Below are 18,623 nucleotides of genomic sequence, written 5' to 3'. Positions count from 1 at the left end.
CGGATTGTTGTACTTTTATGACGCCTTCTTGTTATCCACTTCATGATATCCACTTCATGGTCGACTTCTCTAGGTTGAACTTAAATAAGACATCAACCAGCTTACATGCGGGTGCATGGCTCCCAAAATCAACCAATTATATTAAAGGATAAAGTACTAATACATCTTAGTTTAATTGTTTGTACATTTTGTAAAAATTGCCCATGTCACCTCGTTAGTTTGGAGGGTTAAGCTGGATCAAGTCTGTGTCAAAATTCTTTGAAGCTTTGCAGGAAAAATCAATCTTCATTTGTTTCTCTGGCTCCTTGTTTAGTCCGATGATCAGATTTATCTAGTGCCCCCAGGTTTGCTGGGGCAGCTCTTTGAAAATAACGCACAGGTAGATTTTTACCAGCGAGAGTGCGTTCGATACACTCAAGACAGAGACTACCTGTGAGCTGAAGGGCACTTTACCATCTAATTAAGAGATAAAGGAAGTTCGATCTAGATGGACGATTAAGATCGGACTTCTGATGGTAACTAGCATTGTTTACCTCAATTTTGTGAAAGCAAACGAGAAGGGGTGTCAGAACAATTGTGCATATATAAATTATACAGAGGATTTGTAAATTCAGGTGACGTTAACTTACAATCGATTGGGATTTTCGATAATATTCCTTGAAAAATACAATAAATTTATAGAGAATAATATTGTACGCACAGTGTATCCGAGCATGTGCCTAGTTACGCCCCTGTGACGCAAACCATTTCCCGCTGACTATATGAAAATTGCCTTCTAGCATCTAGGCTTGCTCGGATTGCTGACGATCTCTTGCTGACAAATACAGTAACGAAGTCCCTTGAACTAGTGTGGAAATTGCCTTATCATCATGCTCAGATCGCTCACGATCTCCCATTGACAATCCTCCAGTCCCCTGAACGAATATGAAAATGGCCTTTCTGTCTCGCTTAATTGCTAAGGTTTAGTCTAGATTACCTATCACTCGCGTGTTTGTTTGAAGATGGTTTAAATGACAAAATGTACACTCTTTTTAGATGTGTACATTGGCGCAACTATCTGCCATGAAATCAGTTGCGTTGTCGAAAATCTGCTGGTCAAGATTGGGTTGCCTGGGTGAAAAAAAGTGGACATTGAACTCTGCACCCCTTTGCAGTCTGCCTGCACAAGGAGACTGCACACTGGAGCCCCAGACTGCAAAAGACCAGTCTCCCTGGCAGTCTCTCTGTCAGCCTGGGCTCCGTGGGCAGCCGGGGCTCCCATTCTGGCTGGGATAGCAGCAGTGCATGGTCACAATGCGACTGAAGAGAATCACCTGTGTAGGAATACGGTTGTTGCACTGACCTTTGATGATGCTGTGAGGTTGTAGAACAAGTTGGTGAACAGATAAATTCAACTGTCCTCAGTGTGATGATAATCCAGGAAACACACCTTTATTTCTACTGAAAAAATAATAAATCATAAATAAGAAATATATATGTAGACATATAAAGTAGTTACAACACAGACGTAACACGGTGATCAAAATACACATACAGCGACAACAAAGACATAGCCAGTGATCAGAATACATACAGACAAATTCAATGTCACAACAGACAATGATAATTTGTCAGGTACAACATATATTGTTAATGGTCACTGTAATAGCATAAAACTTCTTTATTCACTTTGACTTATTGCTACAAGTGTTGTTGCTACAAGTGTCATTGCTGAAAATAAACAATAAAACTTAAGTGAAACAGTAACTACCGTATAGCCAATAAAAAACAAGACTACTGGTACGCGTTTAATCGATAACTGATTTAATACTCGTCAGATTACCATCCGCCCCCTTCCTTATGAATAGGTATTACTTTATTAATACAATGCAACCGACGTGTAGCCGCATGTTAGAAGACAATGTGTGTTACGCACAGCAGTAGGAGGCCGCTAGCCCTTCCCAGCAAGGAGTCAACTAAGCCGCAAGTTAGAAGACAATGCGTGATTACTAACAGCAGTAGGAGGCCGCTACCGCTCCCCAGCAAGGAGTCAACACAGCAGTGCGTAACCCGGGCTTAATTAGGGGTTATTAGTTGTCCACTTATGATCGGTATTGTTCGTCTTGATTGCAGCACACTTCCTACTCACTATTGGTTCGCCCGCCTCTTCTTTAAATGCTCTCTCAAACCATTCCTCAGTCAGCCGAGAATGGAAACACGTTTATCTGCCTATAAACTTCGTCGTTGATGTATTATTTGGCATCATTCTACAGTGGGTCATAAGGCTCTATCTATGATTTTTTTCGTCTGGCATTTTACCAGATTAAGCTGACGCTTGAAAACTGAATTTAATGAATAATTTTCTCACGTGCACGTATCCAGCTAATTTTACGACAATAACTTCCAGGGCACCTCCGCCATTTGCAATTGTAGACGAACCACGTGTTTCCAAGTTCCAGGGGCGGATTTAGGGCGTCTTCTGGGTCTTCCGGAAGACGGTCAGAATTTAAACCTTACATTGACAGGTATCTAATTATTTCTGTCGGAAGACGGTCAAAAAATGGAGGATGGATCAACAAAGATAATTTGGAAGACTGTCAGGAAATAACTCTGGGTCCGCCCCTGGCCAACTGATAGGTCAATACAACTATGCCAGACCCATTGCACGATAAAAAACAGTTTATATTTAATGAATTAAAAAAAAAAAACATTTGAGGATCGCGATTTTCTATTGATAAACTATCGATGGTATCCCTGTATTAAATCATCCACTGCTACCCCCTCTATTGTAGTGTAGCATGACTCGTATCACAAGATGGTCTTAGAAATGAAGTAATTAAGACAGGCCTACACTCTGATAGTTTTAAGTCTATTATTAACCCTAATGTCGTTTCTTGTCATTCTTTCTAGAACTCCCTGAGCCATCGCAAAGTTATTTGCCAGGACATTAAAAGGCTACTTCTTAACGGATTTTTATTTTATTTTCACTGAGTCCAAAAATGTTCGAGGACGTCTCTGTCGTTATCGCCGTTTCTCGGACGTCATTTAAACGGCGTTGAACGGCAGTCCCAGACAAAGGATCGGCAGTTTCTAAATAAAAGAACTTGTAAATGCTGCATCTAGCCAGTTATTGTTCCTAAGTAAAGAGAGGCGATAATGATCTGTTCTTTCTTCTAGCTTAGTTTGTCGACTAAAATGAACAATTTTAGGCCTACAATGCAACCACCAATTATTACGACCATTAGGGGCCTAATGAGGTTCTGTTCTTTGCCACACTCCCTTTCTTCATGATCGCCAAACCTGTGGGGTGCTGTGTTTTAAATATATAAAAGGGGTCTCGCGAGGTAAAGCTATAATAATGAACTAAAATCCTATGAATAGGCCTATCTAATAAACCATGAAGCACGTAGCCTAGGCCTCTTCTTTGACCGACATCAAATTTTTACATTCTTTGTTATAATAAGAGGGCGAACGTAGTCTAATTTGTCTTTTCGTGGTGATTTTGCTCGAAATAGCGGAGTCAAGTAAATCGGTGATTTACCGTTGGTAAGAGTAGCAATCATCGCTCCTGCGTCCTCACAGATTACTTTCTAATCCCCCGTAATTAACGCAGTCAGGAATAAGCGCTGAAATAGGGGATTTTGTATCAGGGAAAAAATTAGTATTTATCTTTTGTTATCACGTATCTGTATTATGTAATCCTGTAACTCATTTTCCCAAGGCAACCACCAATTATGACGACCATTAATGAAGTTCTCTGCTACACTCTCTCCTCATGATCACTTGCTCGATCGTGAAACCCTGGAGGTGTTGGGTATATATTTGGGGTAGTTTACTATAGCATGCTACACTCTCCTCATGATCACTTGTTCGATCGTGAAATCTGGAGTGAAACCCTTGGTTTGTCTAACAATGGTTTAAATAAATAAAAAGGGTGTTACGGAGGTGAAGTTGCTTAAGTCATAAGAATAATGAACGAAAAAAATACGATGAACATTTAATACACCACGAGGCACGTATGTTTTGACCGCCATCGCCTTTTTTACATAAGATGTTTCATCAAGAGGGCAGATGTAGTCCAATATGTCTTTTGTTGGTTATTCTGCTTCAGGTGGCTGAGTTTAGTTGATCGATGATGTACTGTTGGTAAGAGTAGCTATCATCACATCCGCGTCCTAACGGATTACTTTCCAACCCCCCATAATTAACGCAGCCAGGAATAGGCGCTGAAATAGGGGGTATTATATCTGAAATTAATTTTTGTAATTATCTATCCGTAAAATAAGAATCGTTACATTATCACGTATTTTTCCAGATTGAAAATATATTATAATATGCACACTGATCAAATTATAAAGAAAATCTCCAGATGTAAACAAAGGACAGTCAAGTATCACTCATCCCAGGCTGCAGGGCAGAAAAAGAGAATTGAATGGAGCGCGAGTGATCTGGCAACCCTACAATTTCGTCATAATGATTCATGGGCAAACAATAGAAGCATGAAATTAACACCTTTTACAGTGTCAAGGACGACACCTAATGAGGCTTTTGTTTTCCCCCCTGGATGGTTACTACAAAGTAAGAATGTTGACGTAAGTGTTATCTGCTTCCTGGTGAAGACTTTTGCGTGTTCAAAGGAACAATGGAAATGTCATTTCAAAACAAAGAGCCACATTTCCCTACTTAGGTGGCCAAAATATTGTCAATGAAACGCAAAAAAAAAAAAAAAAAAAAAAAAAGAGACAAAATCACCAGCTGTTACTGACTGAGTCTAACTCAAATGCAAAAAGGTACGCACAGCGACAAAGCGCTATTGTAAACAATGACCCGACGATGAGATCAATAGATGTATAAATGACTTATTGTACTGTAAAATTGTACCCCTGCCCCTACTTGTATATTATTACACACATAAGGCCATCCTATACCAGAGTTGCAGATTGATTTTTCATTATGCAGTCTCTTGCACTGAAGAAAAATACTCATATATAATTTGCGGTCCTAGTAGAGGGTCGGTCGTCACTCAAATCAAAATAAACTAGCAAACATGAAAATTGACAAGCTGTATTAGGATGTAAAGTGTTGAGAACCCTTTAAACACGGTGTATGGTAATATGCACGTTTAGACAAATTTTAATTTTAATTTCAATTTAATTTTATTTATTTTTAATTAAAATTAATATTACCGAAATGAGTAAATGTCGTTTGCGTCATGTATCAATATTTGTGCGCATAATAGTACCTACGTTATAAACATTCAGCAAAGATCTTTGGAAGGCCGCTATTTCGTCGTTTATATCAAATGAAAACTATCTGATACCCATCTTATCAATCATTATACCATGATAAGCGATTAGCGTACTAATTTATGTCCCCAGTCATAATAACTTTAACAATTACAACAATCCTCCCTACTCTGCTTTTCGTTGCAAAAACAATTAGCCACAACTGTTTTAATATTAAAAGATATCAATAATAATGATAATTCCAAAATTTCAAAAGTACCTTTGGGGTACGAACTCCCGTCGGGTAGGTTACAACGTTTGCAACGACGTTAACCGTTATTCCACCAGTGCTATTACACTTTCACACCGATATCGACAGATCTGTATTGCCGCGCATGCCGAAGCTTTGCGGAAATTGCCGAAGGCTAGGAAAATTCTTCAAAATATATAATTTTATTACTTTTAATCAACTCTCTCACTGCCCTGAGGTATAATGGCTAAAACTTTTCAGTTGTCACCAGACTTTGTAATTTGGGAGAAAAAAGTGAAACAGGAACTTCTGGTGATGAATAATAGATTATAGTGCTGCAAGGTCTTGTTTTCTATCCCTGATGTACGAGTAGCTTTTTTACAGTTTCTATAATTCTCTTAACGTATGAAAATATGCAGGTTTTCTGATACAATAAGACTTTGATAAAATCAAAACCAATTTTACTTTTCAAGTCTGGAGTCGGGATAAATATCGGCAAGGTGGAGATATTTCTCGCCGGCGCTTCCGCAACAGCAAGACTGAAGGACGCAAGTTACAAAGCGAAACATGTTTAGTCAAGTTAAAGACTTAATTACCGGCCTAACAGCGGCGATAGTGACTCCCGCTGTGAACGACTTGCGCTGTCTATCGTAATCCCCCTATCATTAACACTGTCGGGGGCACACGCACGTTCGCCGTGCGTGTGCTATTAAAGTGACCGGGGACTAAATAGCTACACGGTACTTAATTACATACACTTATTTCTGTACACTTCTTACTAAATGCAAAACAGAACTTATAAACTTATCATAACTGTAAAGTAACATTATACATTAGTAATAACATAGTTTTTACTGATTACCAGTAATCTTACATGAATGTTTGTCCTCTTAAACCCCTTAAACTTGACGTTGGACTACAACCAAAGTTCCTTGCCTGTAATAAAACAGAACCTTAATAAAACATTGTACATACTTTACACTACTTGACAAGTGAAAACTAATGCTATGGAGGCGATTGTGCTTGTTGCGCCCCACCAATACATTCAAGTTTCAGAACACATGTTTCAAAGCTCACCTTAAGTGCCTCTTTAAGTTTCTTTAAATGTAAATACTGAACTATGTCGACAGACATGACTGGGTGACACTAATGAATACAGAATATCTTACACTGTCCAATCAATGTGAGTGGTTTTACTTTACATGTACAAGGAATGTGGTATTTGCTAGAACTAGTTTTTTTTTTTTTTTTTTACACGATGCTTTTATCGGGCCTTAACTCCAAACACACATTCTAAACTACTCTGAGCTATAAGCGGACTTTGGTTCTGTCATCTCCTTAAAGTTTATACATGAACATTAAAAACGTACCTTGACATTTGACAGGTTTCCACTTTATTTTAGCAGCAAGTGAAGCTTGACTGCTGATGCCCATTGCAACATACATATAGTTCCTGGAAGCTTTACATATTAATGCATTCATCTAAAATGATCCAAACTAAAGTGCACTTACCTATGTAATAGAAGAAAAAACGTTTACCACTCGAATCAATAACATAAGAAAATGTCTAAGAAAAACACACAGAAAACTATTTTAATGCGAACTATTTATGTTGCGTACTAAACCTAAGGTTGAGCAATGTCTGCAGGCAAAAAGAACATCATTTCTCAACTAATGCAATCTAATTCGATTAAAGAGAATCACCTGTATGGTAATATCATTGTTGCACTGACCTGTGGTAATAAGGTTGCAAGGAAGAGATCAGTTCAGCTGTCCTCAGTGTGATGATAATCCAGGAACACACCTTCATCTACACTGAAAACAGATAATACATCCTCAATAAAAATATATATTTATAGACACATAAAGTAGTTACAACACAAAAAAAACACAGTGACCAAAATACATTATTATATTATAATAAAAACATACAACGACAATAAAGAAATAGACTGGGTTCCCACAGATTTAGATCGATCCATCTGGATCGACCTAACTATTAAATTCATGCTAAATTGCTGTCAGCCAAGCGTGCACAAAATTTAATTACCCCCTTACAGCTTTTAGTAGGTGTGACAGACATTTAAGCTGGCTAAGCTGCCTGCAATCTAGTGAGACTCCCCATGGGGATAGATCAATCTAAAATCTGTGGGAATGCAGTCTTAGACAGTTATCAGAATACATACAGACACATTGAATGTCACAAGAGACAATGCAAAGGAATCACAATGTATACAAGAAATTTTGTCTATATAAATTTCCAACTCCCACCAACTCCAAACAGTTCACATTAACCCCTGTCACCTTGAACATATCTTAAACTGATTTGGATCTCAATGACCGATTTACAAATAATAATTTCTCAGTTACAACATATAGCGGCAGTGCATGTTCACAATGGGATTGAAAAGAATCACCAGTGTAGCAATATCCCAGCAGGCATAGTCGCGTTGGATCAATGCTGAAAACAGGTTGATACGTTGAATTGCCGTTGATCTACCTAAATTCAACGTAAAATTAACGTTGATCTAGCCACGTCAAAACACCGTCATAATGTGACGTTGACTCAACGTTGTATTTTGGTCATTGACACAACCTTGCAGACATGGATTGTAATTTAAAATATTAATTATTGAAAACGTGATACTTTGTTTATCAATACTGTAACTAACTTTAAATATCAAAATAATAAAAAAGTGTTTTAAAGTAAAAGTGTGTCTTTAGTGAACTAGTGAATTTTCTTAACTTGTTATTCAGAAATACATTCCAATAAACTGAATTCCTTGCAAGGTCAGCTAACACTAGGATGAATAAGTTGCTGTAAATATGATGGAGTGAAGTTAATAAAGTTGACAGTTCTCGGTACCCTGTTATAGATAGACAGGTTGAGGTAACTGTGAATTTATTATATATATAAGAAAATAACTATATATATTAATCTAAACCTTGGAAATTTTAACTTAAAGGCCATACATATATACCATACATATATTTAGCCATCAAACATGTCCTACTGCTAAACACATCCAGGCTAAAAGGGTGTACCATGCTTAGGTACAAAACCTGCTTAGGAGCTAAATGCGTTGAAAAATGAATGTTGTCTAACAACTGGGATTGATACATTGTTGTTATCTGACATTGAGTCAACTTTCAAATCCAATGTTTATCCAACATATTATCAACGTTATTGTTCAACATTGTTTCAACGATAAAACAACATAATTTGCCTGCTGGGATGGTTGTTGCACTGACCTTTAATGATGCTGTGAGGTTGTAGAATGAGATGATGAACAGATGAATTCAACTGTCCTCAGTGTGATGATAATCCAGGATACACGCCTTTCTTTCTACTCATAAATCATCAATAAGAAATATATATAGACATATATACAGTATATACATGTATGTAGTTACAACACAGACATAACACAGTGATCAAAATATATTATTATATTATAATAAACATATGCAGCGACAATAAAGACACAGACAATGATCAGATTACATAGAGACACACATTAAATATCACAACAGACAATGCACAGGTATCGGAATGTACACCATAAAGTGTCGATGGTCACAATTCGATTAAAGAGAATCATCAGTATGGCAATATCATATTGTTGCACTGACCTGTGCTGAGGTTGCGAGGTTGAAATCAGCTCAGCTGTCCTCAGTGTGATGATAATCCAGGAAATACTTTCATCTCTACTGAAAACAGATAATACATCATCAGAATACATACAGACACATTCAATGTCATCACAGACAACATACAGGCATCACAATGTATACAAGAAATTTTGTCTATATCGAGATTTTTGCTAAGCGAATCCTCGACCCCCCTCCCCCCCAAATTCCAAACAGTTAACATTAAGCCTTGTCACCTTGAAAATATATAAAACAGTGGAACCTACGTAACAATTTTACAAAATTATAATTTCTCAGGTACCACATATAGTGTCGATGGTCACAATTCGATTAAAGAGACCTAGCGGGCAAATCATGTTGTTTCAACACTGAAACAATGTTGAACTATAACGTTGACAAGACGTTGGATAAACATTGGATTTGAAAGTTGGATCACCGTCAAATAACAACGTTGTATCAATGTCAGATAACAACATTGTATCAACCCCAGTTGTTAGACAACATTCTTGCATAAAAAGACATTAAAATGACCTGAAATATTTTTATTTTTGGTACAAAACACAGGTACGCAATTATAGCATACACTGTAAAAACATGTAAGGGCCTGCTTTGTCTCATTTTTTTCAACACATTTAGCTCCTAAGCATGTTTTGCACCTAAGCATGTTATACCCTTTTAGCCTGGATGTGTTTAGTAGTAGGACATGTTTGATGGCTAAATATATGTAGGGTGTAAATGTATGGCCTTTAAGTTAAGATTTCCAAGGTTACGTCATTTATATATATTTATAATGTCACAGAAGCATTGGACTTCACGTCAAAGTTAGTAAGTATCTCTGAGGAAGAAAAACAAATAGTGACACAAGCCAAATGCTCCTTAATTTTCCACAAAAAATGTGCATGGGTCAAAAAGGCCGGATGATTCGGCTTTGTTCGACATCACAATGGGATTGTATGATGGCGCTGAGCCATGTGAGCTCGTTAGTGTATTTTTACTTGATAAAATCAAGGGATTATTCCACGATGAAGTAGGGCTCTTTAGAGACGACGGTCTTGCTATCCTTAGAAATAACACAATGTCATACGCCAACAAGATAGTCAAGGTTTTAACTTCAACCATGAAATAGTTCGGATTAAAAATCACAACCACCATCTCGCGTAACTCCGTCAATTTCCTAGACGTAAACTTCAACCTGAAAGACGGATCCTTCGGACCTAGATGTAACCTTCAACCTGAAAGATCCCAGCAGGCAAATTATGTTGTTTTAACGTTGAAACAATGTTGAACCATAACGTTGAGAAGACATTGAATAAATGTTGGATTTGAAAGTTGTGTCAACCTCAGATAACAACGTTGTATCAACGTCAGAAAACAATGTTACATCAACCCCATCCAGCAGGAAATTAGCCTGGATGTGTTTAGCTGTAGGACATGTTTGATGGCTAAATATATGTAGGGTATAAATTTATGGCCTTTAAGTTAAAATTTCCAAAGTTTAGATTAATTTGTATAGTTCTTTTCTTATATATATATAACAAAGTCACAGTCACCTCAACCTGTCTATCTATAACAGGTTACCATTAACTGTTAACTCCATTATATTTACAGCAACTTATTCATCCTAGTGTTAGCTGACCTTGCAAGGAATTCAGTTTATTGGAATGTATTTCTGAATAACAAGTTAAGAAAATTCACTAGTTAACTAAAGACACAAAACAACTGTCACTTTTACTTTAAAACACTTATGTTATTTTTTTGATAAATTTAGTTACAGTATTGATTAACAAAGTATCACGTTTTCAATAATTAATACTTTAAATTACAATCCATAACTGCAAGGTTGTGTCATTGACCAAAATACAACGTTGAGTCAATGTCACATTATGACGGTGTTTCGATGTGGCTGGATCAACGTTGATTTTACGTTGAATTTAGGTAGATAAACGGCAATTCAACGTATCAACCTGTTTTCAACGTCGATCCAACGCAACTATGCCTGCTGGGATGGATCTTTCGGACCTTACAAAAAACGCAACGCAGCACTACGCTATGTACACTGCAAATCTAATAACCCGGAATGCGTCATAAATGCCATATTTAACTCAGTAAACACAAGACTATCTACAATTTCTAGTGATGAAAGCATGTTTGCGTCATCAAAGAGGGAGTAAAAGGCAAAAGGAATATCTTATGGTTCAACCCACCTTTTAGTAGAAATGTACAGACTAATGTCGGTAAAGTATTTCAAAGACTTATTAACTCCCATTTCCCACCAGGTTCTTTATTACTGTAAGATTTTTAATAAAAACAACATTAAAGTTAGCTACAGCTGCATGGACAATATTGCCCAAATCATTAAAACTAAGAGCAACAGTTAGATGAATAATTCTAGGGTTGTCATAAATGTATCAGATGTAAAAACTTGTAACTGTAGGATGAAAAGTGAATGCCCAATGAATGGCAAATGTCTAGAAAAAAATGTAATTTATAAGGCAACCGTGATAACCAAAAACGAAACAAAAGAATACATGGTATATCTGAATGTGAATTTAAATATAGATACTAGTACAATAACCACAAGACCTCTTTCAACTGCTCATCCAAACGATACCATACCTCATTGAGCATACAGACACATTCAATGTCACAACAGACAATGCTCAGGCATCGGAATGTATACATGAAATTTTGTCTATAACAAGATTTTTGCTAAGCGAATCCTTGACCCCCCCCCTCCCCAACTCCAAACAGTTCACATAAACCCTTGTCACCTTGAAAATATATACACTGATGCTCATAAGTTAAGCAACACTTTCTAATTTCTCAAATTTCTCAGCAACCAAGCTTTTTATTAAGGCAAAAGGCAGGGTAGAATATGCAATAGGGGTGCCACTTGCGAAAAACACAGTTTGGGCATGCCATACGGAGCTTCCAATTTGGCTGGTTTCATGGGCACAATTTGTTATCATCATGTATTGGACAAGCCTCTTTCTGGTAGAACAAGATTAACCGACGCAAGTGTTAGAAGATGTTAGGTTCGACTACGCCACCAGAACCGGTCTAAACAGCTGAGAAACATCTGGCCTGGATTAGGAAGAGCTCGAATCAGTAGGCAGACAGTCAACAGGCATAATTTAGAAGCTGGACTTTCATTTAAAAAGCCTCCTAAAAAGCCACCGTCGACCAAAAGACACAAGCAGATAAGTTTGGCATAAGCCAGATGCCGAGAAAGATAGAATCTAAGGACTGGGTGAAGGGTCCTGTGGACTGACGAGAGCAGATTCACTTTGATGTATGCAGATGGTTGGCTGGGAGTCTGGAGAGGTCCAAACCAAGCGTTTCAGGATGATTGTGATCACCCACGTATTCAGGATGGCGGAGTACCCGTCATAGTATGGTGCGCTTTCTCATATGATGAAAAATTGCCACTGTACGTTATGCAAGGGAGATACACTGGTCAACGATACAGAAAAGAAATACCATTGGGGAGCTTGCAATCACACATTCAAGCAAATCCAGGAAGAAATATCATTTTGGTGCAGGACAATTTGCCCATTCATAAAGCACGGTCCGTGCAAATCGTGCTGCAACAGCATGGTATTCCAAATTTGGATGGCCCTGCAATATTCGCCAATTCTCAGTGTAATTGAACATGCTAAAGATATGATTGACAGAGCAGTTAATGAGAGACAACCTCCAGTCGGAAACATAAGAAAGCTCCAGCAGGCAGTAATTTAGGAATGGAACAGGCTCACAATGCAAGATTGACAGAATTTGGTGGCAAATTGCAGGAGACATTGTGAAGCTGTTGTTCAAAAATAGGGAAGGCACACCCAATATTTATTGGATAATAGACGATTAATCATTTATTATCTACAGTCTTCTTTTATTAAAACTAATTCTTAGATGATTGAACTTTATTTTTTCATGATAAGCTGTTTTAATCAGCACGTACTTGATGCTGTGTGAGCATACTTTTTAGACACATGGTTTGGCCTATTTTGGTACTGTTTGATTAATAAAGTTATTTTGATTATTACAATAAGCTATGTGGTGTATTTCATTAACAGAAATATTCAATTTGAATAGGTTATTTATAAAATATGAAAGAAATATACATAATTCCACTAACAAATGAAATAATGATCATGATAGAAGAAACTTTTGAAAAAATCTGGGTGTTGCTTAACTTATGAGCATTAGTGTAAAACAGAATGGGACCTAAGTGAACCTTCTCCAAAATAATAATTTGTCAGGTACCACATACATATATTGTGTCGATGGTCACAATTCGATTAAAGAGAATCATCAGTATGGCAATATCATTGTTGCACTGACCTGTGCTGAGGCTGCGAGGTTGAGATCAGCTCAGCTGTCCTCAGTGTAATTATAATCCAGGAAACACACCTTCGTCTCTACTGAAAACAGATAATACATCATCAATAAAATATATACTTATATACACAGAGAAGGTGACATTATGCATATGGATAATCCACCCTAATCTTACGTACCGCACATTAAACATAGTAAGTACAGGGTAAACAGAATAGGCCACAATGCTTAGAGTAAGTCAGCTGGGTTAAAGGAAGTAAGTTGAGTTTGTCTCGTTTGAGGTGATGAGTGACAGCCTTAATTGCCACCTCTTCCTCTACTGATGCTGCTGAGCGACAGCGTTTATTTTCATCTCCCAAGTCCCATCTCCCAATGATTATCTGCCCGACTGCACACAATCATTGTTCATCTATACACACACTGGACAATAGAAGTGTCACCCCTACTGAACCAATACTATGGGGGAGATAAATGACTGTGGAATGATATGCTCCTGGTATCATTTGATTAACATCAAATTTCACAAAAAATCACAAAATGAGAACAAAATATACATTCTACCAAAATATGCAGTTTCAAGTCCAAAATTAGTACTTAGTGGCATAGCCACGTGACCTAATAACAGGTGCCTGTCTACGAGGCAAGGATTCATATAATTGTCTGATGCGTTCAGGGCTTATGCTGGCCCAAGCATGAAACACTGAATATAAAAGAGTAGAACAGTTTCATTAGCTATGTTATTGTAATAGACTTGTGAAGATTCTTTTGTCTATAGCTATTTATATTAGTTTGATCTTACCATCCAATTTTCATCTGCTTGCAGTCAGATTTCATCAGGGAATGAGGTTGTGACAGGTATGATAACCTGTCACCCCCTCTGGTGTGCTATTTGGTCAGGCAACGAAGTGACAAGTATGGCAGTAGAAAGGGCCAAGAAGGATAAAACCTGGGAAAACAGAACACTGCTTCCTCCAGAGGATTTTGGGGACTTACTAAAGCTAACAATTGAGACAACCTACTTCTGGTACCAAGGACGTATTTACGAACAGGTATATGGAATATGGCAATGGGCTCTCCACTCTCTCCTGTCCTGGCCAACCTATTCATGGAAGAGTTTGAAGAGCAGGCAATAAGAACAGCCACCCACCCACCAAAATTTTGGGCCAGATACGTCGATGATACAGGGGTTATAATACAGAAACAACACGAGGAGGAGCTTTTCCGACATATCAATGCACAACATGACAGCATTAAGTTTACAATAGAAAGGGAAGATGACAACCAGACATTACCCATGCTGGACTTACAACTTACTAGGAAGAATGGTAAAGTCACAACAGACATTTATAGAAAACCTACGCATACAGACCACTACCTTCAGTGGACATCCCACCACCCTGTCCAACAGAAGATAGGAATCATTAAGACGCTGATGCATAGGGCAGACACACTGATAAAAGAGAAACCCAAGGTAGAGATAGAGAAGGATAAAATCAGAGTGGCTTTTAGAAACTGTGGTTACCCGGAATGGGCTATAAAAGAAGGGGAAAAGAAAGGAAGAGAAAAACAACAAAGGCTAGTGAACAGGACCGAAAAAGAAAAACCCAAAGGATATGCGGTACTACCTTACATGAAAGGGGTTAGTGAAAAACTAAAAAGAGCATTCAGAAAAAGGAATGTAGTATTACACCATAAGGCAGGACAGACATTAAGAGGCATCCTAGTATCCCCAAAGGACAAATTAGACCCAGGAGAACAGTGTGGAGTTGTATACCAGTGTGAGTGTCAGGTGTGTGGAGAGATATACATCGGAGAGACAGGACGTTCCTTAACAGAAAGAATCGCTGAACATCAAAAATCGATCAAAAAACATGATAAAAAATCTGCCCTCAGCCAACACCAGGAACAGACAGGGCATTGTATAACATCAACAACCATAGAAGACATAAAAATCTTGGAAAGAGAGCCACGAGATCCACACCGGAAAGTTCTTGAAGCAATTAACATCCGCTTACATGGGGCCAAGTTGAATCGGAATGATGGGACTGAGCTACCCAACCTCTACCTACCACTCCTAAGGGAGGGGCAGAAAAGGGGGGGGATCTGACCAAATAGCACACCAGAGGGGGTGACAGGTTGTCATACCTGTCACAACCTCATTCCCTGATGAAATCTGACTGCAAGCAGATGAAATATTGGATGGTAAGATCAAACTAATATAAATAGCTATAGACAAAAGAATCTTCACAAGTCTGAATATAAAAGAGTTTCTCTGCTGGTTAGACGGGCATTTATCAAAAGTTTTGGCATATCATTCCACACATTTTCTATTATGTTTGCATCCGGACTCTGGGCAGGCCACATCACCCTGCGAATGTCCTGTTGGTCAAACCAATCATCAACTGCTCTGGGCCTGTGCAGGAGCATTGTCATCCTGGTGAACAAATGGATAATTCCAGTCACCAAACATGTTAGTAATAGATGGTAGCAAGCCTGACTCCAAAACATCGATATATTTCTAGTGATTCCTGTTTCCATCAACCACTATCAATTCGCCCAAGCCATGGATGCTGATGCAGCCCTACACCATGATGAATATGCTGCTCCGGGTTCGAAAATTCAGTGCATGTAATTCAAATGCTTTACCAACAGTTCGCCAGCATCGTACCCGTCTGTTATCAGAGGTCAGACCAAAGCGACACTCATCAGAAAAAAATATATAGGACCAATTGTCATAGACTGTCCAGTTCCAGATCCTGTTGACCCTAGTTCACTCTACGTTGCCTGTTTTGTAATGATATAAGAGGTTTCAGTCTTGCTACCCTGCTGTACACTCTATGAGCATGTAACCGACGCCTACCAATTTTCACAGACACATTCTTATGTGTGAAATTTGTTCCATGGTGTTGTCAACTGACAAGCAGTGTCGAACTTTGACAACCTGGATATCAAAATCAGTCGTCTGTCTTCACGGCCAGTAGTTTTTCTTGGACGATCCATCAGAGGCAATTTGTCTCTTGATCCAGTGTTTCTATACTGAGACCAGACCCTCTGCACGGTTCCGACTGAACAATTGTTTCGATATTCTGACTTTGCTTATATTCCGCCTCTTCCGTTAGATAATTGCCTGTATCTTGCCATATTGGAGGAAGACAGGAATAACATTTGCTGTACATGTACAAGACCAACAATACAATTCCATGGTATAGCGGTTTTATACTCATTAGTCACATTATAAGTAGACCAGGCATTATAACTACCCAAGATTTATTTATTACTCTGAGTTAGGGGGTGACACTTCTATTGTCCAGTGTGTGTATGTGGCATGCTTTCATTGTATTCATCCTTTAGACAGTATTTTCTTTCTTAACGATGTCTTGGTTCTCAAGGCTCGGTTACAATATTAAATGTCACTCCTAAAATTGTTTCAATAGACGTTTTTGCTGCGTATATAGCACATAGTTACAGATTTTTTGCTGTAAATTGTATTGTAAATTTTAAAATTCCCGTGTGTTGTTGATTCTAAATATTGAAAATAAGGATCCATAACCCAAATAAGACGGCGTATTTTACGTTTTTCCTTGAGGCATCAATTTCAGCTCAAATTATTAGACTGAAATGCTCACATTATTATAAATTTTGAACATATAATTGATTGCAGTTTAACCTGGCTTTGCCTTAACCTTTTAACATCATTTTTGATCGTGAAGAACAACAGGGACTGGGTAATCTATCATGTTTTTCTTTTTTTTTTTTTACTTTTAATTATGGAGCGGCACGGAGTATTCAAAATGGAGGTTAAGACGACGATGATAATATCAATTGACTTGTACGTCAAATTACGGAATGATAGGAGAGATTCTCTTGCGCAAATAACTTCGTCATAACTGCAGGTGGAACAATAATAGGTTTGGAACGCAGATCAGAAGGAACCCTCAGGTTGCAGAACCTTTGCAGAGCCTGATTGATAACACAAACGGCTATATGCTTACAGTCACTAATAAAAAATACAGATTAAGAATTTAATGTTATAAACAGTACATCGAAATAGATAGCCGTTCACCTTACAGTTGTATTACATGCCTTCTGACACACTGCAGAGGGTGATTAAGTGTTAATGGGTCATGGTAATTTCACAATACCCCGAATGCACCGGTGGTGTGGAATTTTATGAGATTACCCATATCTGCATAGTTAAAATAAAAACAACACTCACGTTCCTTTAGTCAGGCCAAGCCAGAGACATGTCAGTCTAATAGCCAAGGCACTGCAATAAAAAAGAAGTGGAATTAAGCACTGCTCTATAAATTAAAATTCTGAATTAAAAAATTATATACATATGATAAATATATACAGTATCTATACATGTCCTACCAGTAAGAAAGAGTTTGAACAGATCTGCACTTATGACGTCCCAATACTAGATGCTGTTATGAAATTGACAATGAAGCTGCGAAAAATGTAGCAGCATTTTCCATTACAGAATCTGATGATGGCGCGGCAGGAGTGTAGATCTATTCATTCGTCCCCCTTATTGTAAAGCAGTAAACTACACTAAATATATACAGTATGTTGTAAAATAAAATACTGATTTGAAACATATTTACATGTAAATTAAACATAATATAATACATATATACAATGTTGGTGTATAAAAATAAATACAAAGTAAAGTATATACAAAGTAAATAAATATAAAATTAATCTATATAAAAATTACAGCTATTTACTCTGAAGTGCCAAATAAACGTGCCTACCAGAATAACAGTGCCCCCTGGAAAACTTTCCAAAATTATTTACATGCCTAGCGGAATAACTGTGCCCCCTGGAAAAATTTCCAATATTTAATAACAGTGCCTAGCAGAATAACTGTGCCCCCTGGAAAAATTCCCGATATTTAATAATAGTGCCCCCGAAAAATTTTATCAAATTTAATAATTTCTGGAAATTTTTTTCAAACGAGGTGCAATTTGGTACATTTTAAGGTATTTAGAACTGATTTTTTTACATTTTATGTGGCAATGACTTCTCTTGTTTTAGATGTTTTGAGGAATAAATTCAGTAATGACATCAAGGAAGGTTTAGACAAAATTTATTTTCCAGTCTGTGCATCCACTCAGTTTAGTCCTTTACAGTTTACAGATCTCACAGTCATCTTAGGCATACTTGTCTGTTCTTTTGGG

The 18,623-nt window shown here is 37.6% G+C and overlaps 1 protein-coding gene and 1 long non-coding RNA gene across 2 annotated transcripts in view; one reads left to right on the top strand and one right to left on the bottom strand.

Annotated features, from left to right (window-relative positions):
• Positions 1-13,533, bottom strand: part of LOC147761864 (uncharacterized) — a 38,728-nt gene extending 25,195 nt beyond the window's left edge. Inside the window, exons 1-6 of the long non-coding RNA XR_015334876.1 lie at positions 13,444-13,533; positions 9,088-9,165; positions 8,707-8,801; positions 7,188-7,269; positions 6,329-6,390; positions 1,343-1,440 (exon numbers count right to left, since the gene is read on the bottom strand). This is a non-coding gene — a long non-coding RNA (uncharacterized LOC147761864). The remainder of the gene's footprint in view (positions 1-1,342; positions 1,441-6,328; positions 6,391-7,187; positions 7,270-8,706; positions 8,802-9,087; positions 9,166-13,443) is intronic.
• Positions 13,534-14,500: 967 nt separating this feature from the next.
• Positions 14,501-15,547, top strand: LOC147761863 (uncharacterized). The gene has a single exon (XM_087014076.1). The coding sequence runs from the start codon at positions 14,501-14,503 to the stop codon at positions 15,545-15,547; it is 1,047 nt and encodes a 348-aa protein (XP_086870202.1).
• Positions 15,548-18,623: the final 3,076 nt, after the last annotated feature.

This window comes from Lingula anatina, chromosome 5 (genome assembly GCF_051362555.1).
Source record: "Lingula anatina isolate TDL-2025a chromosome 5, LinAna3.0, whole genome shotgun sequence".
Lineage (NCBI taxonomy): Eukaryota > Metazoa > Brachiopoda > Lingulata > Lingulida > Lingulidae > Lingula > Lingula anatina.
This window is presented reverse-complemented; position numbering and strand designations above follow the sequence as displayed.

Bases quoted from the DNA above. Each gene is read 5' to 3' on its own strand.
- LOC147761863 (XM_087014076.1), top strand. From the start codon at position 14,501: ATGGCAATGGGCTCTCCACTCTCTCCTGTCCTGGCCAACCTATTCATG.